The sequence below is a fragment of the Rhagoletis zephyria genome, unplaced genomic scaffold, assembly GCF_001687245.7.
Source record: "Rhagoletis zephyria isolate East Lansing unplaced genomic scaffold, Rhagoletis_zephyria_1.1 Rzeph_scaffold_00023, whole genome shotgun sequence".
Taxonomy (NCBI): domain Eukaryota; kingdom Metazoa; phylum Arthropoda; class Insecta; order Diptera; family Tephritidae; genus Rhagoletis; species Rhagoletis zephyria.
In genome coordinates, this window is record NW_016157107.1 from 618,827 (window position 1) to 628,792 (window position 9,966).

General features: G+C 34.2%; 1 protein-coding gene across 1 annotated transcript in view; it reads right to left on the reverse strand.

The window, feature by feature from the left end:
- LOC108362563 (uncharacterized) overlaps positions 1–446 on the reverse strand; it is a 1,085-nt gene extending 639 nt beyond the window's left edge. Inside the window, exon 1 of the mRNA XM_017615596.1 lies at positions 396–446. Within this exon, the coding sequence (XP_017471085.1) occupies positions 396–446 (51 nt within the window). The remainder of the gene's footprint in view (positions 1–395) is intronic.
- Positions 447–9,966: the final 9,520 nt, after the last annotated feature.

Here is a 9,966-nt window from a genome sequence, read left to right on the forward strand (position 1 = left end):
AGGGAGTTTAACAAAATCTGCCCGTAAAGAAGCAATATGATGAGATACAAGTTTAATAGCCCGTGATGCACTTGTTTTTGAAACGCCGCAAAGATCTGCCACAGTTTGCTGAAAAGATCCTGATGCATAGAACCTGAGTGTAATGAAAAACATTTGATGTGGTTGCATAGCGTTGTTGCTGCCAATGGAAAAGTAATTTAGGAAAAAAACATTTACATTCGTCAAATGATATGATCTTACCGTGTTCCAATATAAATTTTTTCTTTTATTAAAGAAAAAATAAACCAAGCAGCATCTTTGCACATACGAAATCGATCACGAAAATCAACATCATCGTAATAATGAAAAAAATCAGGACGTTCTTTTATTTTTCTTTTTCGTCGAAGAACGATTACTTGTAGAACATCAAAATCGAAATCACTTTCATCTGAATCTACAAAATCCATTATTATTTACAAAAATTAACATTTAACACAGAAATATAAACCACTTCAAATAAAGACGCCAAGATTATTATAGCGGGGTTGCTATAGCTGTACAAACGAAATAAGTACTATTTCTTTCATTTACATTGTGCACTACAGCAACACTATCGTAAGTCAAGAATAAGCCAACTAAAGGGTAGGCTAACTTTCGGCTTAGGTTAGCCTAGATGGTGAAAATGAATAAGCCCAAAAAATGGCTTAACTAAGTTAAGTTGAGTTGGAGAAACCAGCCCTATGTCTTGTATGCAAAACTCTTTTACAATGTCAGTAAATTCAGAAAAAGGAGTTGTAAGTTATAGGCAAAAGCCATTCGAATATTCAAATTTATTGTCATTAAACTGAAAGTTATTTCGAGATAACTAGCACTCGACAAAAATGTCAGCCTTCTTTTTAAATAATTTACGAGGAAAGCTCGATCAAAAGCTACATGACATATAAATCGGACTCAACGACCAATTTTACATGGGGAATGGATGGTTTATTTCTTGGGTTTTTTTAATGTAAACTAATGGCGCTTTCATTTCTACCGAAAAAGGTTACCTTCTCTTCTCTCTCCTCTACGTACAATCAATAAGAAGAGGGAAACGAGAAGGCAAATTTTTTTGTAGAATCGTAAACGCTATAATATTATCATTTGCTTTTTATTTTCCTAATGTAACATCGACCCAGCCTAATGTATACACATATGTAGTATTACCAGTACTTGCCAGTATACACAGGTGGTAACGGATGGGAGTCTTGAGTGTAGGCGTTATTCAAGCTATAAGTAGAATAACAGTTCTCATTTATTTAAATTCGCACATACATACTATATGTACATATGTATGTAGGTATGTATCTATCAGGGATATTGCGAATATTTGCATTCGCATTGGTTAGGCGAATGATTCGCATCATCTTACCTATTCGCATTCAAATGATACGAATGGTCCACTCTAATATGTCTGTCTAACCAGGGTGCGGACAATAACCGGTGTTGAGACAGTTTCTCAACTAAACTAAAGTACCATTGGCGAATCATCATCGAATTATAGAACTCGTCTTACGACTCGTGACAGAAGTCATTTTAATTTATCGATAGAAATGAAAGTACTAGATTATTCTAGTATAATATAATATATTTTAGACAGTGGCGGTAACAACCGGCTTTTAGCTTCAGGCGCTAAACGGTTACGTAAATACTACATTAAGCAACATGGTATTGCTAAAGTCTTATCAGCGACCTAAAAATAATTTTAGATTCCTCCAGCGAAAGCGAAGGCGCGGATGTAGACTCTGGAGACATAAAAAAATGTGAAATTAATGCTCAATTGAAGGCCTATCTTAAATAAAAACGAGCTCATCTCGGTGAAAATCCTCTTGATTGGTGGAAAACTAAACTAAAATACGACAAATTGACAGATCTGGTAGAGGTGGAGAAACATCGATATATGCTACCGTGGATGTTTTCGATGTTGTAAAGCAAATCATCGATGTAACATCGATTGTTGTGAAAAATAGGGCGTTTAAAGGCAAAATTAAGTTGGTACTTAAAGTTAGTTCGTCTTTTATATTACATTGTCATCGAGTTTTACGCTAAGTTTAAAGTTTCAAGTCTCTAGCTCATCGGGAAGTTGGTTAGAATTGATAGCAAAATTCCAGGAGATATTAACATAATAATAATAATAATAATAGATTGGCGCTTACACATATGTAAGTGTTTGGCCGAGCTTCCCCTCCGACTTGTGGCGTGCGCCTTGATGTTGTCACACAAAGCGGAGGGACCTACCGTTTTACGTAGGGCTGCCAGATATCTCTGTTGCCAAACCGGGACACTTAAGGGTGGGAAAGGCCTCTCGCTCCCTTCCCTTTCGTTTCGACAAAAATTATTAGTATAATTTTATTTTGACAAACAAAAAAAAACATAAAAACATGAGATCAAGAGATCATTACAACGTACACCAGCAAGACAAAACAACTTATCACAACTAAAGCACAGAGAATTTTTCACAAAGTATGTACCTTGCTTTACAGTTTGTACTAAATAGATCAGAGAACATAAAAATAAAATTTCTAAACTTTGTGCAAAACTCGGGAAAATTTGCATACAAATTCGCAACTTTCTATTCAGACTTTTTTATAAAAATTTTGAAAATGAAGTTTTGCAGCCCACAAAAATTTAGTTGATTTTTGGATTGTTTTTACTGAGAGTTTCTTCCATACCAGCTACTTATGTTCGAAATTTGTTTGTATGTGGAAGACACTGTCAGCAAAAAATAAATAATTGCAAAAAATCAACGAAATTTTCTGGTAACTTCAGACTTCCACTTTACTAATTGGCTCAAAAGCTACATTTTCAAATTTTTTCTAAAAGATCTGACTAGAAATTGTGATCTGATGAAAGTCTCCGAGCCAATAATTTTGCACGACACGGTACACAGTGATTCGGATCGCAAATCTAGCTGGACGAAACTATTTAAACAAATACTCGTTGATGGATCTTTACACCACTTCTTACCTAGGGGATTTTTGAATCGCTGATTACGAATATGAAGTCACTTATCAAAAATTCAAAATGGCGGATCCAGTAAAATCGGTAGATTTCTATGAAACTGGGTATCTGGGGATTTTATGGCTCGTTGATTACACACCTAAAGTCATTTACCAAAAATTCAAAATGGCGTATCCAATATGACGGACGAAAATTTAAAAAAATCGGGAGATTTCTATGTAACTGGGTATCTGGGGATTTTCTGGGTTGCTGATTACGAATCTAAAGTCATTTACTTAATTTACTTTATTTACTTCGGAACGAGCATTTTCATCAGATATTTCTTTCAATTTACTAATCACATAATCACGGACACCTTGTTGTCTTTTAGAAGTTTCAGCAACACCAAATGTCAAACAACTCACTTCTTAAGATTTTATTTACCATGACTAAAATTTAAGATCACAGCAAGAAACACAAATAAATTTCAGAAAAAATTTTATAACAGCGCTTAAAGATTTGCATGCCTGTTGTATAATTTTTTAATTTCAGAAAGCAGAAAATTCGCGAGGTACTATTTTTTTTAACTCTTACATAACCAAAGGTTTTATAACTCCAAGTATTTTTTCTGTTTTAGCACACAACCCCTCCCCCCCTCTCCCCCGTGGATCCGCCACTGATCTTATATTTATATTCAGATACATTCCTGTTAATAATTACTTTTGAATTTTGAGATTTGACATACCGTCACTAAAATGTAAATATCTAAGCCAATTGGTTAGACTTGGTTATCGAACTTACCCTCTGCATTTGCGAAGGTGTAAAGAATAATACGCAAGTGGTTTTATAACGGCCTTCGGCGGTCTTTACTTTTCCTACTCTTTAATTTATTTTTTTAATTAATCAAAACGACGATTTTTCAGAATAAATTTGCTTATACCAATGTGGACATAAATTGCGTTATGACCCCTGAATCTATAGCGGAATAAGTGTAATTTTTTGTTTATAAAGTCAATTTGCAATTATGCTAATATTTGTGAGTGCAATTAGCAATCTTTTAAATTAAATAATTAAATTTCAGCTTTTAAAATTGAGTTCTCAAATAGGCGGCATTGACTTACCTTTTTTTGTTTGTTTTCATATGTTAATGCTTTAATAAATGCAATTTCTACTTGAATGTAAAGTCAGGAATGTATTCCAAGTGCCATTAAGTATTTTAAAAACAAAAAAATTTTGACTTTCGTCCAGCTAGATCTGCTATCCGAACCACTGTGCGGTACTTATAAGTAATCTAGGTTTCACGAAAGAAAAAAAAGAAAATACAAGGTAACATCAAAATATCAGTCATTTGTTTCGTTGCTGTGAACTTGTTTCAAAACTTCTGGATTTTGCTTAATATAATTGTAAAACTCTGTGCATGTCATTTTAATGTATTTAGGTACATACTTATATTAATCATCAACTATTGCTTGGGCAAAACGTGCTAAATTTAAAAAAAAATTCGCATATGAAAGGGCACCAACCTAGCTCGTAATAAATTTAAGTATACAAATTTTAGTATTTAGTATAAAAATATTCAATTCAAATACGCCAATATTAAAATGAAGCGCTTTGGACTTAATTTTTTCATAATTAAGTTAAAAAAAAATATTTAAATTCCATGCTGCTTGTAATGGGATTTGAACCCTGACGCTCCAGAAATTAGCAAATTGTGGCAAGCATCTTCGTGCACTCAGCTACAGCCAGACATGTAAATTTGCATTCAAATTTTCAGTTTGATTCAACACCACGTGTTCGTGGTATGAAAGTATTGTTTTTAAATACGAAAATCAAATCAAATAAAAAATATTCATGTTTAATATGCGTTATTTGCCCCAGTAAATTCATAAAATTTTTCTTAATATTACAATGCGTTGTTTCTCTCAGTGTAGTCATTTTTATTCAAAATTTGTGCAATCAAATCGAAAACCGGGACACTTAAACGAAACCCGGGACATTTTAAGGTTGGACCGGGACAAATAGTCTAAAACCGGGACATGTCCAGGAAAACCGGGACGTCTGGCAGCCCTAGTTTTACGCCGACTCCGAACGGCGATTGTATTTTCATGAGAAGCTGTTTTTCNCTTGAATGTAAAGTCAGGAATGTATTCCAAGTGCCATTAAGTATTTTAAAAACAAAAAAATTTTGACTTTCGTCCAGCTAGATCTGCTATCCGAACCACTGTGCGGTACTTATAAGTAATCTAGGTTTCACGAAAGAAAAAAAAGAAAATACAAGGTAACATCAAAATATCAGTCATTTGTTTCGTTGCTGTGAACTTGTTTCAAAACTTCTGGATTTTGCTTAATATAATTGTAAAACTCTGTGCATGTCATTTTAATGTATTTAGGTACATACTTATATTAATCATCAACTATTGCTTGGGCAAAACGTGCTAAATTTAAAAAAAAATTCGCATATGAAAGGGCACCAACCTAGCTCGTAATAAATTTAAGTATACAAATTTTAGTATTTAGTATAAAAATATTCAATTCAAATACGCCAATATTAAAATGAAGCGCTTTGGACTTAATTTTTTCATAATTAAGTTAAAAAAAAATATTTAAATTCCATGCTGCTTGTAATGGGATTTGAACCCTGACGCTCCAGAAATTAGCAAATTGTGGCAAGCATCTTCGTGCACTCAGCTACAGCCAGACATGTAAATTTGCATTCAAATTTTCAGTTTGATTCAACACCACGTGTTCGTGGTATGAAAGTATTGTTTTTAAATACGAAAATCAAATCAAATAAAAAATATTCATGTTTAATATGCGTTATTTGCCCCAGTAAATTCATAAAATTTTTCTTAATATTACAATGCGTTGTTTCTCTCAGTGTAGTCATTTTTATTCAAAATTTGTGCAATCAAATCGAAAACCGGGACACTTAAACGAAACCCGGGACATTTTAAGGTTGGACCGGGACAAATAGTCTAAAACCGGGACATGTCCAGGAAAACCGGGACGTCTGGCAGCCCTAGTTTTACGCCGACTCCGAACGGCGATTGTATTTTCATGAGAAGCTGTTTTTCATGGCAGAAATACACTCGGAGGTTTGCCATTGCCGACCGGGATTAACATAAAGCTATTAAAAAGAGAACGGCGGTCGCTGTGGTATAGTGGTTAGCAGTGCGCGCTTCCACACTGCAGTGCCAGAGTTCAAGCCATGGTCGTAGCAACATCGCAAAAAATATAGAAAAAAGGTTTTTATTAACAGCGGTCGCCCCTCGCAGGTAATGGCAAACCTCCAAGTGTATTTCTGCCATAAAAACACCTTATCATAAATATACAATCGCCGTTCAGATTCGGCGTAAAACTGTAGGTCCCTCCCCCTTTTGTGACAACATCAAGGCGCACGCCTCAAATCGGAGGAGAAGCTCGGCCAAACACTAACATATGAACACATGTGTAAGCGCCAATCTAGTATTATTATTAGGCGTGTTTTTTTACACGCATACATATATGCGCTTAAAAATTGTATGGAGCTCTAAGCGAAAAACTTTATGTGCGTTTATGAATAGTTGTCGATAAAATCAAAATTACTTGTTTTGAAATGGAAATTTTCGATGATTGTTTGTTTTACACGTTAAGCGTAGATGTATGTGCAGGTAAAAAATACAGCTATTATTATTATTATATTAATAATTATTAAAAAGAGATAAAATATTTTGATTTTTGTTTTGAAAGGTTATAAACTGGAAACTAATATTATTTCATTTTACATGCGCAGAGATGTACATAAGAAACATCGATAGTCGCCATCAACCATCGATGTTTAGCAAAAATGCAAAAACATCGATGCATCGATAGTGCCACGATGTTTTCTCCACTTCTAAATAAGATCTGGCCCGCAAATATATGAGCGCTCCACCCGCCAGCGTTCCAAGTGAGCAATTGTTCAGTGCAGCCGTCTTTATATACGAGCCTCTTAGAAATCGCCTCATGGGAGAAAAGGCAGCAAAATTACTTCTTTTTTAATATAATATGCGCCTTTTGAACTTTGACTACTAGATTAAAACACCGTATAGGTTAAGCACTCGTTCAATGTTCTAATAATTTACAAAATTTTTGATTTTTGTATTGTTATTTCTAACATTCACATTCGCATTCGCCAATGTGAAAAATATGACATTCGAGACATCCCTTGTATGTATATATAATACGTATGTACATGTTGAAATGTTTGTGCATATTTAGTTGAGGAATATAGTGTCACGAAATTTTTAAAGGTAAACTATAATGTCGGCAGTGACAGATGCTAGCGATGGCCCGCATGCTGATGTTTGAAAGGATATAAAAGCACTACTTAAGTCCAAGTATGAAAGTACTTTACCAATCCATATACGCAAATCTCCTGAATGCTATACATATTTTCATATACATATGTATACATAAGCTTATGTATGAATGTACTTCCTTGCAAGCGTCTTCTGGTTTTTTGGCGACTCATCTCGTATCTACGCAATGCACTTATCTCAACATTTATGTTGTTGTAAGTGAAATATAAGCCACTTCTATCAACACCATCGTAAATACTTTTTCATACCACATAATCAACGTTTATGGTTTCCGTGTATGAATAGAACTAAAACGGACCTAATCCAAATTCGTGCTACTACGTTGTTTGAATGTATTTACCATTGTAGTGGTAGCAGGAGTTTTTCATGTACGTATATTGTGTAAGATATGGTTGCGTTAATGTATAAAATTTTGTGAACTGGAAGTAAGTTAAAGTATTAAGTTATGTACTTGTAATACAATAAAGATTTTGTTACCTGCTAACAAAGGCAATCTAGCAAAGTAGATTTAGTACAGTAAATCGAGCCTTCCGGTTTTAATACATTTTAATTGAAACTGGTATTTTTTTTAATTATTTATCATATTTGGGAATTAGGTAATTCATTCTGCAATACTACAATTTTTTTTCTCAGAACCAGGCACAAAACAACGCGTGCAGAAAACAGCACTCAGACTACATGCCGCCCATTGTACTGTTTTCATATCCCTTTTAATCTATTTAAATCTGCAAGATTTACCTAAGCGGTATTCGTCCCTCAACATATCGCCCCTAAATGGCTCATACCCAATTCTTACAAAGGCGGGGCAGTCAGGTGTTTGTGCAAGGTGAAGTGACCAGTCAGCAATCCAACAAGTTGTCTGCAGTACCACCTGCTCAATGAGAGCAAAAAACTTGGTTGACCCTCTGAGATTAAAGGCAACCTGAGTTTTTCCAACCTCAAGCCCTTCGACGCCTCTCAATCATTGCTGAGCGAAGTATTCACCCAGCTTTTGATGGTGGTTTCGATGGCTGAAGGTGTGAGTGCTATGGTGGGGGACCGAGGAATACCTGGACTGAGCCAACTCTGGCCAAATGGTTAAATGTCTCATTTCTCGAGTACAGCAAGCTCGTTATGTTTACCAATATAATTTAGCCGAGACTTGCAGTGCGGAATCAAAAACACTAATATATGTGTAAGCGCCAATCTATATCTATACATTAATACGCTAACATAAAATTGGCTCCGTTCGTTTGGCGATTCTACCGAACCGATTTTAAAACCAAGAACACCATTGGAAAGGCATGTTTTCGTAGATGAGCATAGTTCTTATGGTTTCAAATTTGGTTGAAAATTACGGCCTAAACCGTCGTTTGAACATTTTCGTATTTGTGTATAGATGTTGCTGCAACATGTTCAATTTGACATGTTTCGCATGTTGTTTCTAGAGTCCGACCGATTCCAATTTTTTTTCAGGTACCGATGCCGATTAATCGGCTTATGGGGAAAGAATCGGCCGATGCCGATGCAGTTGCCGATTCCATAAAAAATTGCAAATAAATGTATTAATTCATAAAATCAGTTAATTTCACGGAGTTAAAAAAAAAAACAAAAGAAAAGAAATAATTGTATTAATTAAAATAAAAGAATTGCGATATTTTGACAGGTTTTGTCTTTTTTATTTAATGTTTATTATTATTTTTTATAAAAGTCTAGCTGCTATACAACAAACACCATATAAATTCAAACTTGGTACAAAAATTACAAACTTCTGTTTATTTTCACCAAAATTTCAAACTTTTTAATCAGAATTTTGGTATGCAGTTTGGAGACCATTTCATTATATTACAATGAAGTGCAAGTTTCAAGCTGATATAAAATCCCGTTAAGTTTTGGCAATTTTTTTTGCTGTCAGTGTTCTCCATATAAAAGAAAATTGTCGCACATACTTTTGTATGGAAAAAAACGTGAACCACCTTCAACAAAAAAATAATAATTTTTGTGAGCTGTCTGCAAATGTTTTTTAAAGTTGGCTGTCGCTTCACCTGGACATTTGAAAAGAAATTCCAAAGAATCGGCGAAAAAAGGCCGATGCCGATGCCAATGCCGATGCCCATTTTTGTGCCGATACTAGCCGATGCCGATGCCGATTAATCGGTCGGACTCTAGTTGTTTCACGTCGCATTTTAAATTAAGCTTTGAAATAGATACAGGCAAAAACGAAGATCAAGGTAAATTTAAACACTTTAAGGTAAAGGGGAAGAGGAATATGCAGAAATAAAGATAAATATGAAGAAAAGGATGAGGATAAAGATCGATATTGTTATCGATATAAAACTCGATTATTTTATCGATATAATAATCGATATTGTTATCGATACAATAAGGGATATTGTTATCGGTATAATAATCGATTAAATAATTGTTTTTTTTTATCGATTTAGTAATTTATATTGTTATCGATATGTACAATAATCGATACTGATGATTGTTATATCTATCGATGAATAAATCGATTTTGCAATCGTTGTATTTTTCTATATGTTTATGGATATTGTTATCGGTATTTTCATTGAAACAGTTATCGACAGGGTTACCGATTTAATAATCGGAACATGGAATGCGATCACATTACATGCCATCACATCACATTATATGATGAGACATCACATTATATTACATCACATTATAT